This window comes from Lepidochelys kempii, chromosome 28, assembly GCF_965140285.1.
Source record: "Lepidochelys kempii isolate rLepKem1 chromosome 28, rLepKem1.hap1, whole genome shotgun sequence".
NCBI classification, from domain to species: Eukaryota; Metazoa; Chordata; order Testudines; family Cheloniidae; genus Lepidochelys; species Lepidochelys kempii.
This window is the reverse complement of record NC_136407.1, coordinates 8001534-8020649: the sequence shown is the minus strand read 5'-3', so window position 1 is coordinate 8020649 and position 19116 is coordinate 8001534. Positions and strand designations below refer to the sequence as shown.

General features: G+C 46.5%; 1 protein-coding gene across 2 annotated transcripts; it reads right to left on the bottom strand.

Annotated features, from left to right (window-relative positions):
- Positions 1-2782: 2782 nt before the first annotated feature.
- LOC140904244 (uncharacterized) lies at positions 2783-18795 on the bottom strand. Of its 2 annotated transcripts, none has more exons than XM_073326720.2 (3): positions 18675-18795; positions 9138-9251; positions 2783-8768 (listed from the first exon to the last, which is right to left on the bottom strand). In XM_073326720.2, exons 1-3 carry the CDS (start codon positions 18706-18708, stop codon positions 7720-7722), a joined length of 1197 nt encoding a protein of 398 aa, XP_073182821.1. In that variant the 5' UTR covers positions 18709-18795; the 3' UTR covers positions 2783-7719. The 2 variants fall into 2 exon arrangements, with proteins under 2 accessions (XP_073182821.1, XP_073182822.1); XM_073326721.2 differs by having other exon boundaries at positions 2783-8765.
- Between the last annotated feature and the right edge of the window lie 321 nt (positions 18796-19116).

Genomic DNA, 19116 nt, shown 5'->3' with positions numbered 1-19116 from the left:
GGGAGTTGCCATTCACCTGCTCCTCATTTGGTCTCACCTTTCATTGAATCCATCACCCCAGACACGTTGCACTGCTGCCCAGCGTCCCTCCTGGGTGTAATCTGCCTGTATCTCTGCTCTTTAAGCACCAGACTCTCCTCCATTTCTTTGCTGTTTCTTTGCTGATGTGCCGTTTTCTCTCCAGGATTCCCCCACTAGGAGCACAGGGTGGGATTTTCAAAGGCACCAAGCTCATTTAAGAGCACAAAGCCCACATGCCTTTCAGGGGACTGGAACTTATCCAGGGCAGTGAGCAGGATTCAAACCTACCCAGGAGAGCCCTACTGCACTTCACAGCCACCTCCTCCACCACTCAGCCAGGCCTAACCAAAGTCTCCATTCAGACAGAGAATTTGGGGACACCAAGGACTGAACGCAGGATCCCCTTTGTGCAAAGCTCACACGGAACCACTGGGCTATAGCCACAGACCTGTTACATAGAGGCAGGCCACTCAGCTGGTGTTAAGCCCGACAGTCCCGCATTTCTAGAGTTTGTCCCTCATCCACTACTTGGCTGGTGGACGTCACTGGACAACATTTGAAGAGCGCCCTCACACACAAGGTCACGCCGGCAGGGGCACTCTCCAAAATGATGCCCCTGTGCTGCGTGCTCTTAAAAATGGCTGCAGCAGTGTGACATCATACACACCATGTGTGAGGTCATGATGGCGGGGAAGGGATCCCGCCATCCCCAGAAGTACCAGACGCTCCACAGTGTTCTGGGTATGTGACAGTGGCTCCCAGAGCCCTGCTTTTCCCTGAGCGTCCTCTGGCCTCAGAGCCACATGGAAAGCAGATTCCCTCCCCCTCCCTGGGAGCCCATCAATCTCTGCTGGGGGGCTTGTGGCTCAGAGAGCGGGAGGAGAGTTCTTCCAGCAAGCACTAGGCCATGCTGGCTCAGAGACAAGGGCTGTTTGGGGGCAGGCTGGTTTATTGAGGGCTTTCCCTTCATTTCTGTTTAGCGCTAATCGGATCATTTCAAGTGGCGTGTGGAGGGGGAGCCCCAGAGCAGGGCTCTTGGTGCGGAAGAGTGATGGAGCATGCTTCAATCTCAGGGCTGCAGGGGCTGAGCAGGACTTTCCCTCCAGTCCCTCCTCCTGGCAGCTGGCGTTAGCGATGGCATCAACCCATCAGCACTAAGAGCAGGGCGTCTCTGTCACTGATACTCTCCTTGGTCCTACTGCTGGTGCCAGGCAAGGTGGACACAGAGGAGGAAGCAGCCTGATCCCAATGCAAAGGGATGAGGAACAGAGAGGCCCAAGAGACATGATCTGCTGAGGGGGGCAGGGAGTTGGGGGGGGAGTGCAAGGAAGGGAACTCTGAGATGTGATGGGGCAAAGTGGGAGATGGCTCGTGCAGTCTCTACATTCCTCAGGAAATAGCTGTGCAGCTCCCTGGCCAAATGTGGGTCACATCTCTGACTAGTGGCTGGGCCGCCTACAGGTTAACAGCCTACTACTACCAGCCCCTTCGAGAACTCAAGTGGCAGAGGTCTGCAGGGTGGGCATAGAGGTCCAGGCTTCCTGACAACACAAGGGGGGTTCATACAGCTCGCCAGGCTTGAATTTCTCTTTGTTCAATTCGTCTTCTTAAAAAAAAAATGTAGGAAATGATACATAAAAATGTCAGTTCCCTTTTCTGTGGGCGTATCGGGTTATGAGACGAGGGGCTTTATCTCCTAAGAAGATCCAGCAGCGCTGTGGGTTGGTGCTGCGCATGCAATGAGGATGACCGCTTCTGACCCAGCTTCTCCTCTGCAATAATCTCTCTGCCTTTCTCTCTGCTAGCCCCAGATTAGGCTGTTTGGTACCTGGCAAACCCCCAGCACGAAGTGGCCCCAAAGGTCAGGAAACCCCAAAAGAAGAGGAGAATCAGCAGGACTTGGGGAGGTGACTCCTCTCTCAAAGGGGCTGGCAGACTCAAGCCAGGCCCCCCCGAAGCTAGTCCCCTAGGGACGGAGTTTCATTATCTATTTACCTGGTTGTCTGGAGAACCCACAGTCCTTTTGTGATGTCAGGTTGGGGAGGGTTCTGAGCCCATCTGAGCTGCAGAAGGAGAGGGGAGCAGAGGAGCTGGTCACCGTCTGGATCTTCCTGGGTTTTTCAAACTGGTGCTTTGAAAATGGGTTCTCCATAGATCTGGGCACTAGCTCTTCCCCACTGTGAAGGAATCTGAGGAGATCACCCGCGGAAAGACAGATGGATACAGATGGACAGACTCATGGCAATGCCCCAGTTGGCCCCTTTAACACACATCCATTTACCTTGCCAGCGCCACATCCATTTCCAACCCTGAGAACCAGACCCCCAACCTCATCCAGTCCTGACCAGGCAAGCCAGATGGGGGCGCAGGGTGGGCCTTCCCATGATAGTGAGAAGCAGAGCAAGTCTCTCTGCTCCTACACAGAAATACCCCCACCTAACTGACACCTCCTCACTCAGCCACATTGACCTCCATTCCCTGCTCCCACAAGCCTAGGTGGGGGAGCTCATTTTCCCTTGCAATGCTTCGAATCCCCTGAGGAGCAACTGGAGTGGAGATCAATGCCCCCCTCAGCTGCTCTCCTGTGGGAAACAAAAGGTTAATTGACAGGTTGCTGATTCAGCTCCGAGGTGGGCCACCTTATCTCCACCCAGATTGTCTACAGTTCCGGCCTATGTGGCTTATTGACAGAAACATGACTCAACATCCCTTTGAGACATTTTATTATAACAAACAAAGAAAATCAAGAACATACATCACAAAGGCTAAACTATGATAAACATAACTCAACTTATTATGGGTTGAACACACAGTTATCAAGTTCAAGTTGAACCAGTAAATCAAGGAGTGAACAATGATATTGCTTTGGAATCAAGTCATCAATTTAATCTAATCCTCAGATTAATACAACAGATAAACAACTCATCTGTTTTAGAAGAGTAATCCAGTGAGAAGGCTGTCCATTTAGTCATAAACCCCAGTCAGAGAACTTCACCCTCATAGCTCAAGCCACACTGAAACCAGTGAATATTTCAATACTGAAATCAAATGATTGTTCACGTTTAGGCTACAACCTCAAAGCCAATTAAAGCTTCCGCCTCAGATTTCACTGTTGTGTGACTAAATCCTTCTCCTTTTCACCCCAACACAGATACAGCCTTTATCAAGGCTGTCATCAGTAGAAATGTAACAACTGCCACACAAAAGATGTGGGGAACTATTCCTTCTAGCATCTTCCCAGTGTGGATTTTACAGGTGATTAACACAGATGTATTCAATGAACCACCCTGTCACACCGAGGATGATAGAAAGGTGGGGGGCATACCCCAGATTATACAAATGAATGAAAAAAAAATAAAGGAACTACTAAAATAGCAGCGTTTGAGCGCTCCAGCTCTCTTACTCTGTCGACTCATGTGTAGGAGGAGACTTTCCCAGGTACAGGGAAACTAATCGATGTTGTCACAGCTTGTCACTGATGTCATGATTTCCCTCCCCAGAGGGGATCAATCTTTCTCAGATATCTTGTTGACCTGAAAGTTGAAGGACTTCAACCTTTATCTTGATCTTTGCAGTTGACGATTCTAGCTTATCCCGCTTTACGGTGCCTCCCCAAGATCTCGGGGCAAATCAGATGTGAAGAATGCCTCAGATACCAACAATGTGGACAATCTGGTTGGAATGAGGCAGATCTTGGGCTAGCATCAATTTGGAAAAGTTTCCTTTAATCCAGTCTTTTTCTCAAGATATGTATTGTGGCAAACCACATTCAGCATGAATGTGCAAAACCCAAAGATATCAAAAATGAAAGATAATCAGGACGAGTTTGAAAAGGTTTCCATAGACTGGCCACAGGGTTCAAAGAGTCTCAGCACCCATAAAAATAGCTATTTGGAAGGTTTTTTTTTAACAGCAAAGCTACTCATTGCATCATGCATCCATCACCAAGCTTAAAAATAAATGTGGATATATCATGAGAGATGTCATATCTTTCCTCTGCAAACAAGGGAAGTGGGGAATTCAGTGACCCTCACAATCTCAATGAGTAAAAGGTTAAAGTAAAACTTATCTCCTTAAGTAGTTTTCCTCTCAACAGAAATATACTTTAAAGTTTATCAAAATAAATTTCATTTGAAATAGAAATAACTGAAGTCTATACCAGGTCTTTATTCTCATATACATCTCTCACATATTCCACCACCCCAATCTTTAGACTGACATTATAATTCAGAACTCTTTAGTCCAGAGAGGGTAAAGTACATCAAATAAGCTTTTCAGGATTAGCCACCATTTCTTATATTTCTAAAAAAAACCCCTGATAATTTCCAGTATAATTTGAATGATCACATAATTAGTCTCTTACTCTAACTAATAATTAACGGCATGTTTAATTTAATTTTAATTGTCAACACAACATATTCAAAGATTGCAAAACCCTATTATAGGTCTTACTTTCTTTTCACCCCCCATTTCCACCCAGTGAACCCTTGAGTAAAGCGGTGGTTCACCCCAACATTGGTGCCTCTAACTTGTGTGAGTTCATTTACCCGGCGATCACCTGCCGTAAGGGTTGGTGGAAGATGTCTCACACTAGGTGGGCAGGTTTGCATCATAAGGAAAAACACCTGTACTCTATTTTCACACTTTTTAATCTTTCAGAGTAGCAGGAGATGGTGGAGAAGTGATGCAAATGCGTAAGAAACAAGATCAAAAGACCAAACCATAGAAACAGAACACAACATTTGTGCATGCTGCACTCTGAACTTGGAAGCTGACAAAGTCATTCCCTCGATGGATACAATCACTGGCACAGCACAAAAATCCTTGCTTCCCAACCAGGAAAAGAGATGGGGATCTACAGGAAAGGAGTGTTCTCTGAAGGTATCAACAGTTTTTCTCTTTAGCTTATGACACTTTGGATCCAAATAGTAAAGGGCAATAGTTCCAAATTTATCCATGGCATCCTTTGGAACTGTAATCAGTGACACTGAAGTAGTGAAGGGTGTTCTAAAAGCAATTTTACCTGGATCATAGTTCATCATAGCTTCCTTTTTGGGGGTGAAATCTGACCATCGGGTACCTGCTATACCTACCTGAGTTCTTGCCAAATCCTTGGCCTTGTTTGGGGTAAATTTATACTTCTCTGGAGTAGAATTCTTCACCAAACCATGCAATATTTCATCAGCGTTAGTGAGGATGGCATCTCCAAACATGACAAATGTATTTCTTTAAACTGGTGGCACATGTCTAAATTATCTCAGAGTCTCTGTAAACTAGGAGAGGTGGGATTTCTATTAAAAAATAGATATTTTTCTGAAACTATCTCACATTCAAAACTGATTTACTTTTATACACATTTACAGCACCTACAAAGGGTGAGTTCAAAAAACCCACCACCTTTATTTCCTCTGTATCTGCATAGTTAGGAATAATATCTCCCATGTTATTTGATTATGCAGGAGATATCTTCATAAGTAATCTCCTGTAAGGCCTGGGTCACAGCTGCTTCGGGGATCAAATACATGGGTATTTTGGCTAGTTTCAAGTCACTGACTCTGGAATTCTCACTCCAGATCACCTGAGACTATACTGACCTAAACTATTGAATATTACTGTGATCACATGCAGTTACTTCAGATAGTTGCATCCTTTGCCTAGTCTGATGTTGTTCACCATTTCAGAGTGGAGATTTAAAAATGCTACGGTTTCTTTGTTAGCATGTCCAGTAGCTTGGAGTATGGTCTCCAGGTGACTGGAACTTTCCCTATATCATCATGGAGAGGTAGGGAAAAAGTAAAAAGTAAAATAAGAACATAAGAATATAAGTACAGCCATACTGGGTCAGAGCAAAGGTCCATCTAGCCCAATATCCTGTCTTCCAACAGTGGCCAATGCCAGGTGCCCCTGAGAGAATGAACAGAATAGGTAAACATCAAGCGATCCATTCCCTGTCTCCCATTCCCAGCTTGTGGCAAACAGAGGCTAAGGACACCATCCCTGCCTATTGTAGCAAATCATCATTTATCTCAAAGTCCCCCAAAATAAATCTGAGCTACATTCTGTCAAACAAAATTAATATCCAGTTATGTGACCAAACAGACTTCAGAAAGAAAGAAAAACCCACATCCCAAGGAGGTATACAACAATTTAAATTTCATATAAAGTGAAATTTCAGAGCACATTACATCTGATGACTCAGAAGCAGGACAAGAGATTCTCCCCATCCTGTTTTCCTCTGATCTGTTCAAACCTACTTCACCCAGTGCAGTTTCATTATTATTAGTCATGTTATTTACTAAAGGTCATTACATCATTGTAATAGGGAAAACAACCCAAATTTCCTCCTGCGAACAATCCTAACTCAGCGGGAAAAACCTCAGGAGTAGCTTTGCCCATAGATGGAAAATGGGATTTCAATGCTGACTGATCTCATTGTGTTTGGAATCCATTCAGATTCCCTTTCCAGGTTGGTGACACTTTCATCTCTACCTCTAATGAGTCTGATTTAGGATCAAAGAAATCAAAGGACAATTCCCAACCACAAAGGACTACTAGGATGATTGGAGGCATGGAGAACCTACCTTACAAATGGAGACTTAGGTCTGGTCTACACTACAGCCCTGTATTGGTATAACTACGTTGATTGGGGTGTAAATCCACACCCCTGAGCAACATACTAACCCCCTTCCTCCCCTGTGTAGACAGTGCTATGTTGATGGGAAGGCTACCACCTCTCAGGGAGGTGGATTAACTAACTTTCCAGCAGTTATGGGCCTATTACAGGAGAGGGTGGGTGGGTTTCTCTGGCCGTCAACGTGCAGGAGGTCAGACAAGATGATCATGATGGTCCCTTCTGGAATTAAAGTTTGTGAAACTATGAAAGCTGAAGACACTGCATCACATGATACTTTGGGAGTGGAGGGCTAAAATGTGAAGAACATAAACACTACATAGTTCAGACAGAAGGTAAGAGTGCTGGAGTGATGGGGAAGCATGGAATCCCTCCATCTTTTTCAGGCTCTGCCAAGAGCCTGAAATGACACTTCCCTTCCTCCCCCACCACTCTTGCTCTTTGTTATATTTAAATCTATTTTATATGAGAAAAAGGGTACCAAAACAATTCTTATTCAGCACACCCCAGGGAAATGTGTGGACAACTAGGAATGAGACAATCTGTGCCCAAGGGTGAACTCGGAGGCTCGAACAATCATTTTGCAGTGGAAAGAAGAGTATATATTTGATCCTTGCTTAGACTAGAAAAAGGACGTTAGGTCAGGACATGAAGATAACCTGGAGACTGTACGTGGATTATGTAATTACTGCAAGACTAGTTAGGTTTTTACATCATGATAACGAACTCAAGCTAGCCAACTCCATGGAAAATCCTAGTGGAGATGAAACCAAGAAGATTTTACTTGGATATAGCTAGATGACGTCACCTGTATATCTCCCTGACCTGGAGGTGATGAATATTCCTTGTAGGAGGGTCACAAATTCCCATAATGCATAGGAGACTATGGAGTTGACAGAAAGGACCATGGGATTCACCCCAAAAAGGTGGAGCTGCAGAAGGCAAAAACAGACAACTCACCTGGGGCAGCTGAGGTACCACAGTGAAGGAAATGGTGCAAATAGCTTTAAAGTTCACTATGTGGGAATGAGCAAAAATATTAAAGATAAAAAAATCTTTTGTTGGTTCTAGACAAGGTTTTTATGGTGTTCCTCTCCCTTGTGGATTCTCTGATGATAAAGAAGGACTGAGCTCCGAGTGAAGCATTTCCCGCACTCACAACATTCGTAGGGTCTCTCTCCGCTGTGGATTCTCTGATGTGTAATAAGGGCTGAGCTCTGAGTGAAGCTTTTCCCGCACTCACTGCATTCATAGGGTCTCTCGCCACTGTGGATTCTCTGATGTGTAATAAGAGCTGAGCTCTGAGTGAAGCTTTTCCCGCACTCACAGCATTCGTAGGGTCTCTCCCCAGTATGGATTCTTTGATGTGTAACAAGGGTTGAGCTGGAGGTGAAGCTTTTCCCACACTCACGGCATGCATAGGGTCTCTCTCCTGTGTGAAGTCGCTGGTGTGTAACAAGGGTTGTGCGCTGAATGAAGGTTTTCCCACACTCACAGCATTTATAGGGTCTCTCCCCCGTGTGGATTCGCTGATGATAAATATGGCCTGACCTGTCAGTGAAGCTTTTCCCACATTCACTGCATTTATATGGTCTCTCCCCTGTGTGGATTCTCTGATGCTGAATAAGGGTTGATCTGTCAGATAAGTTTTTCCCACATTCACAGCATTCATAGAGTCTGTCCCCTGTATGGATTCTCTGATGCCTAGTAAGGGCTGAACTTTGAGTGAATGTTTTCCCACACTGACTACATTCATAGGGTCTCTCTCCTGTGTGGATTCTCTCATGATTAATAAGGTCTGCACATCTACGGAAGATTTTCCCACATTCAGTGCATGTGTTTTTTCTCTCTCCTGTGAGGATTCTGTGCTGGCCTGTGGTCCCCTTGAGGTCCTCATGAGTTCCCTGACTATTAATGGGTTTACCCACTTTCTCTTCTGGTGGGTTTCCCTGCTGCCTCTCTGGACTGTGCTGACTCTCACAACTTTTTTGCTGCTCATCACTCCTGGACACATTCCATTTGGATCTTTGCAACAATACCCCGTGCAGGTCCACATGCTCAGCTTCCTTCTGCTGAGTATTCTGTTCCTCATTCTCACTCACCATCCCACCACCTGCTGGAATAGAGAGAGAAAAACCTCAGACGTAGGAATGGGAAAGAGGAGAGGAAACCAAAATAAGTGCTAGAGAAATAGGGGAAAAAATCAGGAAGTGATTCCCCCAAACTCTTCCCCATAAGGGAAAGAGGAGGGGATCAATTCTGTTTCCACATCCTATCCAAACACTCAGGATGAAGGGAGGTCAGGGAAGGAGCTACTGCCAGGTGTCAGCCAGGATAGGTAGGAAGCCATGAGAGATCTCTGCCCAGAGGATATTGCACCCGCTGGGGACAATCCTGGACTGAGAGCGTTCACAAGGCCCTTGAGGGAATACCGGCTCTTTCCTTCAGGCACTGACAGTTTTAAGTAGGTTTAATGATTCTTCACCTGTGAAGGCACCTCGCAGGATCTCTTGTTCATCTGAGCCCTGGAGGTCTGGGACCCACGGCTCATCCCCTTGTTCCAGCTGGGAGATCACGTCAGGTTTGGAAATTGGAAACTCTGCTCAGGGGAAGAAAACAAGTGAGATCAGATGAATTCATGGGACATTTGTCACAAAGAAATGTTGTATTATTTTAAACCCAGCTCATTTTAAGGCAGTAAAAAACCAGAGCCAGCTCCCAATATGAGCTAGACTCCCTGCTTCCGAGGGACTTAACTAACCCCATCTCTGCTGGGAACATACACAGCCAGACAGTCAACATCAAAGGGGCTCCTAAAACCCAGGTAAGGTAACTCCCTGTCCCTGATAGTGCAGACTCCAGAAAGAGAGGAAATCCCCCTAGAAATGCTTCTTACTGGTGGAGAAAGAACCAGAGACAATGAAAGTCACAAGAAGCTAGAACTGGTGAGCATGGGTTTGTGGGGTTCAGCACAGTAAGGAACAGCAAGGAGCAGGCATGTCCCAGAATGCAGTATGTCAGGGGTATTATTAAGGCTAAGATTTTGTCACCGCGGTCACGGAATCCGTGAATTTCAGAGACCTCCATAACATTTTCTGCTTCAGCCCTGGGGTCACGGGGCAGGAGCTGTCAGCTGGCGCAGGGACCCCTGCAGTTCCCAGCCACGAGTGGTGGCCAGGGGAACCCCACAGCTTCCCAGCCACCGTGGGCAGATCCCGCAGTTTACCAGCCACCACAGGTGGCAAGGGGGACCCCGGCACTCCAAGCTACCACTGGCGGCCATGGGGAGGGAGAGCCACGGGAAACGGACCCCCAGAAATGGTGGGTGCTGAACCCTCCTCACTCCCCATTTTGTCACAGTTATTTTTAGTAAAAGTCAGGGACAGGTCACGGGCTTCTGTGAATTTCTGTTTATTGCCTGGGACTTGCCCATGACTCTTATTAAAAATAACCGTGACAGAATCTTAGCCTTAGTATTATATGTCAGGAAAGCACATTCTAAGGAAGCAGGGAATCTAGCAAGTCAGGTGTAGCAGAACGGAGTATGAATATCTCCCACAGTGTGGTTAGGTCTACAGAATTAGTTTCAATAACTCAGAAACAACAGATTCTACTTCCTCTGGAAAAGGAGAATGTGAAAACGATGGATCAGGCCATGTGACTTTAGGAGGGACTGATTCAAAGGTCCAAGAAGCCTACAGGGAAGACTGATTGTGGATACTGCAGATGAGTCCCCAGAAGTTGCACTACCAACCAATGACATCATCAAGAAAGTGCACATTTGTGCCAGGGATGGGTCGTCCTGCTGCTGTGAGGAACAGAAGATGTCAGGAATGGTGGCTGGGTCACAGGGTGTAGGGAAGAGATGCGTGTGTTGTGGGGGGGAGGCACTAAGTAGCAGAGAGAGGAGAAAGTGAAAATAACATTTGAAAAAGATATGTAAAATAAAGTGAAACTGAAACTGGACTGTAATAAGAATGGAATGCAGGCTCTAAATCAAAAGGGTGTGCGCAGGGATTCTGTGTTAATGGGCTAGGATCCCCCTAGCTCCAACCCCCAAAACCTTCCTTTCCTTATCTGCCATTGCCCACACACACTGCAGGTGCCCCTTGGTCCAAATCCTCCAATCCGCTGTGACGGCATTGGAGCTGGGGAACATTGAAGAATACTGCATGATGACCTGGATATTGGGATATTTACCATGGGAATAAGTTGGTTTAGTTTAATAGGGGGCTTAAAGGAAAACAAGTAGGAAGGGAAGAAGATTGGCCTATGGCCCCAAACTCCCTACATCACCTACTCCATGGACTAGGATCCAATTGTGCTAAACATTCTACAAAGAGAGAACAAAAGGACAGTCCCTGCCCCAAAAGAGCTGACTAGCCAAGAACAGGACCAGAGACAGATGGAGACAGACAGATGGCGAACACAAGGAAACAAATAGGACAATGTTGGTCACTAGGAGACTAGATGTTGTAATGTCATTGTAGGCATCACGGAGAAGGAGAGTGTTAAGGAGGGTTGGGAAGGAGGAAACTGAGGTAGTTTGTGGGATGTGCATGGGCAGCTCCACTCAAAGCACAAGGAGCAACACGGGAGAAGGCATGAAGGGAATTGTTTGAAAAGGTAACAAGTGGGTGATGGAGGCCGTGGATGTGGGAGTCGGCAGCTCAACACAGAACAAGAGATGACATGTCAGGAGGGGAAAGGCTGGGACAGGCTCTAGGAGTGAAGATAAGCAACTTGTTTGATGTGCTAGAGAAGGGACACTAAGTGGAAGGATTCAAAGAGAGGGCTCTGGATTGACTAGGTGTGATATGCCCCAGCCTTTAGTGTGCTAGAACCCAGACATAGCTGGAATATATCTGATGATTCTTAGGTTAGTCTGGTAAAGCAAAACTTAACACAAAGCTAATTTTATCAGTATCATCTGCCCAGCTTTCCCAAAGCCTCCTCCATTTCATCTCTCCCTGTCTCAGTCTCTCTGCCCTGGACAATACCAACCTTAAAGCTCCATCTGTTCACAACTAATCCCTTTGAGCCAAATTGCAGTCCCGCTGGGTTCCCAAGTTCTGGGAACACCCTTGGCTCCCAGGCATTGTGAGTCAATATCCAGTCCTTGGGTCTTCCATTGTCTCTCCAGGGCACAGTTCTTGAAAGTGTATCCATGCCAAACTGCATAGACTTCCATTACTCCAACAGCCATTACTTCCCCTCTCCCAGAGAAGGAATTAACTCCTTCACACCCAGTGGGTAAAAAAGCAAAGTCAGAGGGGAAACTGAGTCATGCACCATCTCTATTGTTATGGTTCAGACATTCAAATCACTCTAAAATGCACATGCTTACTCAGATTATCTTGACATTCGTTGCTCCTCATGGGGATGCGGGCATGGTTAGTGGGCCATATATGAGATTATTTGATGAAGAAGTACCTGAGAAAAAGTTCTCACCAAAAGAAGCTGTTTACAAAGTCACTTTTCTGCACAGACCTGGGGCTCAAAGTATGGCTCTAATTGTCCCCTGATTCATCTCAGCCACTTCGCATTTATCTCAGCTGCACATAGTACCTACTGTCTTTCTGGGGGAGCAATATTGAAAAAGTTAATAACTAAAGAGAGTGGAACTTCAGATTAGCATCAGCCAAATTGACAAGTAGAAGAAATAGAAATGCACATGTGAAGCAAGACTAAGGTGCAGCTAAGAACACAAAAACATTAAGAACGGCCATACTGGGTCAGACCAAGGGTCCATCTAGCCCTTTCTTCTGACAGTGGCCAGTGTCAGGTGCTTCAGAGGGAATGAACAGAAGAGATAATCATCAAGTGGGAGCCAAGAGGAGCAGAACATGGCAACCCAACTATTTCCTGGGGCAAGGGCTGGAGGAACCAACAAGGGGCAGAGCTCTTCTTGACCTGCGCTCACAAACTGGGAAGAATTAGTAGGGGAAGCTAAAGTGGATGGGAACCTGGGAGGCAGTGACCATGAGATGGTTGAGTTCAGGATCTCGGATCCTGACAAAAGGAAGAAAGGAGAGCAGCAGAATACAGATCCTGGACTTCAGAAAAGCAGACTTTGACTCCCTCAGGGAACTGATGGGCAGGATCCCCTGGGAGAATAACATGAGGGGGAAAGGAGTCCAGGAGAGCTGGCTGTATTTTAAAGAATCCTTATTGAGGTTACAGGGACAAACCATCCCGCTGTGTAGAAAGAGTAGTAAATATGTCAGGCAACCAGCTTGGATTAACAGTGAAATCCTTGCTGATCTTAAACATAAAAAAGAAGCTTACAAGAAGTGGAAGCTTGGACAAGTGACCGGGGAGGAGGATAAAAATATTGCTCGGGTATGCAGGAGGGAAATCAGGAAGGCCAAATCACACTTGGAGTTGCAGTTGGCAAGGGATGTTCAGAGTAAGAAGAAGGGTTTCTTCAGGTATGTTGGCAATAAGAAGGTGGTCCGGGAAAGTGTGGGCCCCTTACTGAATGAAGGAGGCAAACTCGTGACAGAAGATGCGGAAAAAGCTAATGTACTCAGTGCTTTTTTTGCCTCTGTCTTCACAAACAAGGTCAGCTCCCAGACTGCTGCACTGGTCAGCACAGCATGGGGAGGAGGTGACCAGCCCTCTGTGGAGAAAGAAGTGGTTCGGGACTATTTAGAAAAGCTGAACAAGCACAACTCCACGGGGCCGGATGCGCTGCATCCGAGAGTGCTAAAAGAGTTGGCGGATGTGATTGCAGAGCCATTGGCCATTATCTTTGAAAACTCATGGTGATCGGGGGAGGTCCTGGACAACTGGAAAAAGGCTAATGTAGTGCCCATCTTTAAAAAAGGGAAGGAGGAGGATCCTGGGAACTACAGGCCAGCAGCCTCACCTCAGTCCCTGGAAAAATCATGGAGCAGGTCCTCAAGGAATCAATTCTGAAGCACTTAGAGGAGAGGAAAGTGATCAGGAACAGTCCGCATGGATTCACCAAGGGCAAGTCATGCCTGACTAACCTAATTGCCTTCTATGATGAAATAACTGGCTCTGTGGATGAGGGGAAAGCAGTGGATGTGTTGTTCCTTGACTTTAGCAAAGCTTTTGACACTGTCTCCCACAGTATTCTTGCCAGCAAGTTAAAGAAGTATGGGCTGGGAGAATGGACTATAAGGTGGATAGAAAGCTGGCTAGATCATCGGGCTCAACAGGTAGTGATCAATGGCTCCATGGCTAGTTGGCAGCCAGTATCAAGCGGAGTGTCCCAAGAATCGGTCCTGGGGCCGGTTTTGTTCAATATCTTCATTAATGATCTGGAGGATGGCGTGGATTGCACCCTCAGCAAGTTTGCGGATGACACTAAACTGGGAGGAGTGGTAGATACGCTGGAGGGTAGGGATAGGATACAGAGGGACCTAGACAAATGAGAGGATTGGGCCAAAAGAAATCTGATGAGGTTCAACAAGGACAAGTGCAGAGTCCTGCACTTAGGACAGAAGAATCCCATGCACCGCTACAGACTAGGGACCGAGTGGCTAGGCAGCAGTTCTGCAGAAAAGGACCTAGGGGTGACAGTGGACGAGAAGCTGGATATGAGTCAACAGTGTGCCCTTGTTGCCAAGAAGGCCAATGGCATTTTGAGCTGTATAAGTAGGAGCATTGCCAGCAGATTGAGGGACGTGATTGTTCCCCTCTATTTGACATTGGTGAGGCCTCATCTGGTGTACTGTGTCCAGTTTTGGGCTACACACTACAAGAAGGATGTGGAAAAATTGGAAAGCGTCCAGCGGAGGGCAACAAAAATGATGAGGGGGCTGGAAGACATGATTTATGAGGAGCGGCTGAAGGAACTGGGATTATTTAGTCTGCAGAAGAGAAGAATGAGGGAGGATTGGATAGCTGCTTTCAGCTACCTGAAAGGGGGTTCCAAAGAGGATGGATCCAGACTGTTTTCAGTGGTAGCAGATGACAGAACAAGGAGCAATGGTCTAGAGTTGCAGTGGGGGTGGTCTAGGTTGGATATTAGGAAAAACTTTTTCACTCGGAGGGTGGTGAAGTACTGGAACGGGTTACCTAGGGAGGTGGTGGAATCTCCTTCCTTAAAGGTTTTTAAGGTCAGGCTTGACAAATCCCTGGCTGGGATGATTTAGTTGGGGATTGGTCCTGCTTTGAGCAGGGGGTTGGACTAGAGGACCTCAGGAGGTCCCTTCCAACCCTGATATTCTATGATTCTAAGTGATCCATCCCCTGCTGCCCATTCCCAGCTTCTGGCAAACAGAGGCTAGGGATACTTCACAGCATAGCCTATCCACCATGAATTTATCTAGTGCTTTTTTAACCCTGTTATAGTCTTGGCCTTCAGAACATCCTCTGACAAAGAGTTCCACAGGTTGACTGTGCATTGTGTGAAAAAATACTTCCTTTTGTTTGTTTTAAACCTGCTGTCTATTCATTTCATTTGGTGACCCCTAGTTCTTGCGTTATGAAAAGGAGTAAATAACACTTCCTTATTTACTTGTTCCACACCAGTCATGATTTTATAGACCTCTATCATATCCCCCCCCCTTAGTCGTCTCTTTTCCAAGCTGAAAAGTCCCAGTTTTATTACACTCTCCTCATATGGAAGCTGTTCCATACCCCTAATAATTTTTGTTGCCCTTTTCTGTACCTTTTCCAATTCCAATATATATATCTATTTACCACATCTGTACACAGTATTCAAGATGTGGGTAGACCATGAATTTATATAGAGGCAATATGATATTTTCTGTCTTATTATGTTTCCCTTTCTTAATGATTCCCAACATTCTGTTCACTTTTTTGACTCCTGCTGAAGATTGAAAGGATGTTTTTAGAGAACTATCCACAATGACTCCAAGATCTGTTTCTTGAGAGGTAACAGCTAATTTAGACCCCATCATTTTATATGTATATGTATAATAGTTGGGATTATGTTTTCCCATGTGCATTACTTTGCATTTATCAACATTGAATTTCATCTACCGTTTTGTTGCCCTGTCATGCAGTTTTGTGAGATCCCTTTGTAGCTCTTCTTAGTCTGCCTGGGACTTAACTACCTTGAGTAATTTTGTATCATCTGCAAATCTCACCATTTACCTGCTTTTTCCAGATCACTTATGAATATGTTGAACAGTACTGGTCCCAGTACAAACCCCGGGGACACCACTATTTACCTCTCTCCATTCTGAAAACTGACCATTTATTCCTACCCTTTGTTCCCTATCTTTTAACCAGCTACCAATCCCTCTTATCTCATGACAACTTACTTTGCTTAAGAGACTTTGGCAAGGGACTGTTGTAGGGTATACTTGCCCCGCACCAGACAGGAAAGAGTTAACCCCATGCTTTGGGCAGAGGAAGCCACACCCCCTCGCCGCTGATAGGCATCCTCTAACAGTTGCTGCAGTATAAAAGGGAGCCTCCCAGCTCACTCTAAGTGGATCGCCAGAGTGGGAGGACGCACCTCACAGGCTGCAGCCTGGGAGCAGCTGGAATCCCAGACTATGGGAGCCAGAGGTGCTGAGACCCCAGCAGACGCCCAGATACCTGCGGATGCCCAAGGAAGGCCGGAGCCACCAGGAGCATTGTAGGCTGAGCAACCCAGAGACCCTGAAGACGTCCAGACCACAGCATCGGGGAAAAGGGAAGGAAGTAGCCCAGGGTAACTTGACAGTGGACCAGTTAGTGAACCGGATCTTGAGTCAGCATGTTTCGGCCAAATCCCTGCTGACTCAGAGGCTCGCATGCTTGCCACTGCCAGGGCTCTGGGCTGGAACCCTGTGGAGAGGGAGGGCCCAGGTCCCCCTACTCTGGCTGCCAATCCCCCAGGGTGGTGACCCACTTCCACCATTAGGATGCATAGCCCTGTTAAGGAGGGCAGCCTTATTGACTCTGGCTGCTAGGCTGCATAACCGTGTTGAGGTGGTCAGCTGTACTGACTGTGGCCATTAGGCCATACTGATCTGACATCAAGGCTGACTATACTGACTCTGGCCATTAAGCTGTACTGCCCTGACAGCGAGGGCAGGCAGATGGACTTAACTGCAGGACTGCGACACCCTTGCCCCACCCCAAAGGGGGACAGGTTGTACTTGCCCTGTGATAGAGACCTTGTCAAAGGTTCTCTGAAAATCTAAGTACACTATATCCACTGGATCACCCTTGTCCACATGCTTGTTGACCCCCTCAAAGAACTCTAGTAGATTGGTGAGGCATGATTTCCCTTTACAAAAACCATGTGAACTCTTCCCCCAGCAAATCATTTACATCTATGGGTTTGATAATTCTGTTCTTTAGTATAGTTTCAACCAATTTGCATGGTACTGAAGTTCAGCTTACCAGCCTGTAATTGCTGGGATTGCCTCTGGAGCCTTTTTAAAAAAAATTTCATCACATTAGCTATCTTCCAGTCATTGGGTAAAGAAGCTGACTTAAATGATAGGTTACATACCACAGTTAGTAGTTCTGCAATTTCACATTTGAGTTCCAGCAATCTAGGTTCTCAAAATAATTGGCTGGCTCAAAGAGACATTCATGCTGTGGCCATTGAACCTAAGCTACACCATACATTTCAGTTTCAGCCTCACCACTGGCAGCTTTCTTTCATACTGTGGCAGTTCCTTTGGAAGTTTTGCATTGATACCAATATTTCTGGATTAAGAGCAATATTTCAAAGTGCTCTAAGACCAGTTTGCAGACTCTGGCCTGGACCCCTGCAGTACTCCTGCATGGTACCGTGTGACTCTGGGCTGGCAGCGTGGTAGTTTGTGTAAGATCCAACTTAATATTGTCCTGGCAATGTGGCTGGCCCTTTAAGGTTCAGAAGAACATTTTGTATAGTGAGCAGAGCTTTTAAATAACTTATCACTGTACTGGACCTAGGTGCTGATTGGGAGCCAGAGAACTGGAATGCAACAAAGGGGGATGTGTGATTTGTTTTTGTGGGGGATCAGGAGTACAGTTTGTGACTGGTTGGTGAGTCTAACTTCAGTGTTGACCATCAGTTCTGGGAGAATATGCTCTTCTTTTTGCAGCCTGCCCTGACCTTGGTATTTTCAGTGAGGGCTACGCTAGGCACCCCGGGTCACACCAGCATTTATCAGCATGCACTCCAGCTAGGTGCATTTTATCAGCTGTAGCTGTAAATGAACGGTGAGGGATTAACTGGAGAAGCTTGGCAGAGCTGTGAGTGTGGTATGAAGAGAGGTGCATGTGAAGCCTGAGGGACCTAGTCTGCCCCATTTCAGTGCTGAGTGTTGTAAGCTGTGTCAGTAAATGTATACAAAGGTGTGTTCTTGCCATGGGGATCGTTAGCAGTCTGGTGGCACATAATGCTCCTGGTCTCCGGGGCTTAGGCAGGGGTAAGCGAAGGCGATGACTCAGAAGGAATCCTCAGGTTGAGGGTAAGGGGTGCTAACATTTTGCAGTCGGAGATGGTTTATGTGGAATAGGCTCAGTGCAGACCAGGCAGCTTCTGTTCACTACATCCGACCTAAACCCAAGTTTTGCCTTCGCAAAGAGAAGTGTTAGACTCTGTGCTGGGGTAGGCAACCTATGGCACGCGAGCTGCTTGCCAGTGGCACTCACACTGCCCGGGTCCTGGCCACCGGTCCGGGGGGGCTCTGCATTTTAATTTAATTTTAAGTGAAGCTTCTTAAACATGTTAAAAACCGTATTTACTTTACATACCGCAATAGTTTAGTTATAGATTATAGACTTATAGAAAGAGACCTTCTAAAAAATGTTAACATGTATGACTGGCGCGCGGAACCTTAAATTAGAGTGAATAAATGAAGACTCGCCACACCACTTCTGAAAGGTTGCCGACCCCTAGCCTGTGCTATACTGCTCCTGTGCTCTGTTCCCAGAGGGTTGTGTAGCAGGGGAGAGCACAGGGCTGGGGTGTGTGTCCCTGGCAGGTCGGGGTGATGCTGAAACAGGACAGAGTTGTGTTTGCATTGTGGGGTGATGTGAAACTTAACTCTTCATTTTTCATTACAATAAGCTAGGGGACAGGAATCCTTACCCAGCGAGGTCACAGTCTCATAGTTCTCCTGCATGACGTCTCTGTAGAGGGCTCTCTGAGCAGGGTCCGGCAGAGCCCACTCTTCCTTCGTCAAATACACAGCCACCTCCTCGAAGGTCACTGGCCCCTGAAAGAGCAAGAGTCCAACCCTCAGTAACTGCTGCCCCACTGACAACCCCACTATTCATGGGGCAGCAGGGCCAGTCAAATGGAAGCTCTGGGAGGCTCACAATCAGCAGAGTCCCACCCCCACCCCACACAGAGCAGCCAACAGGCATCAAGGTGAAGGGAGAAAGAGAGAACCCCTCGTATTCCCTAAAACAGTGCTTCTCAAACTATCTGATGTGGCGGACTGTCAATTTTTTTTCCCCCAATGTGCCAGGGACTGGTACCATATTTATGCCTTATTATTATAGTTTTCACATAGGAACGTAGCACATCA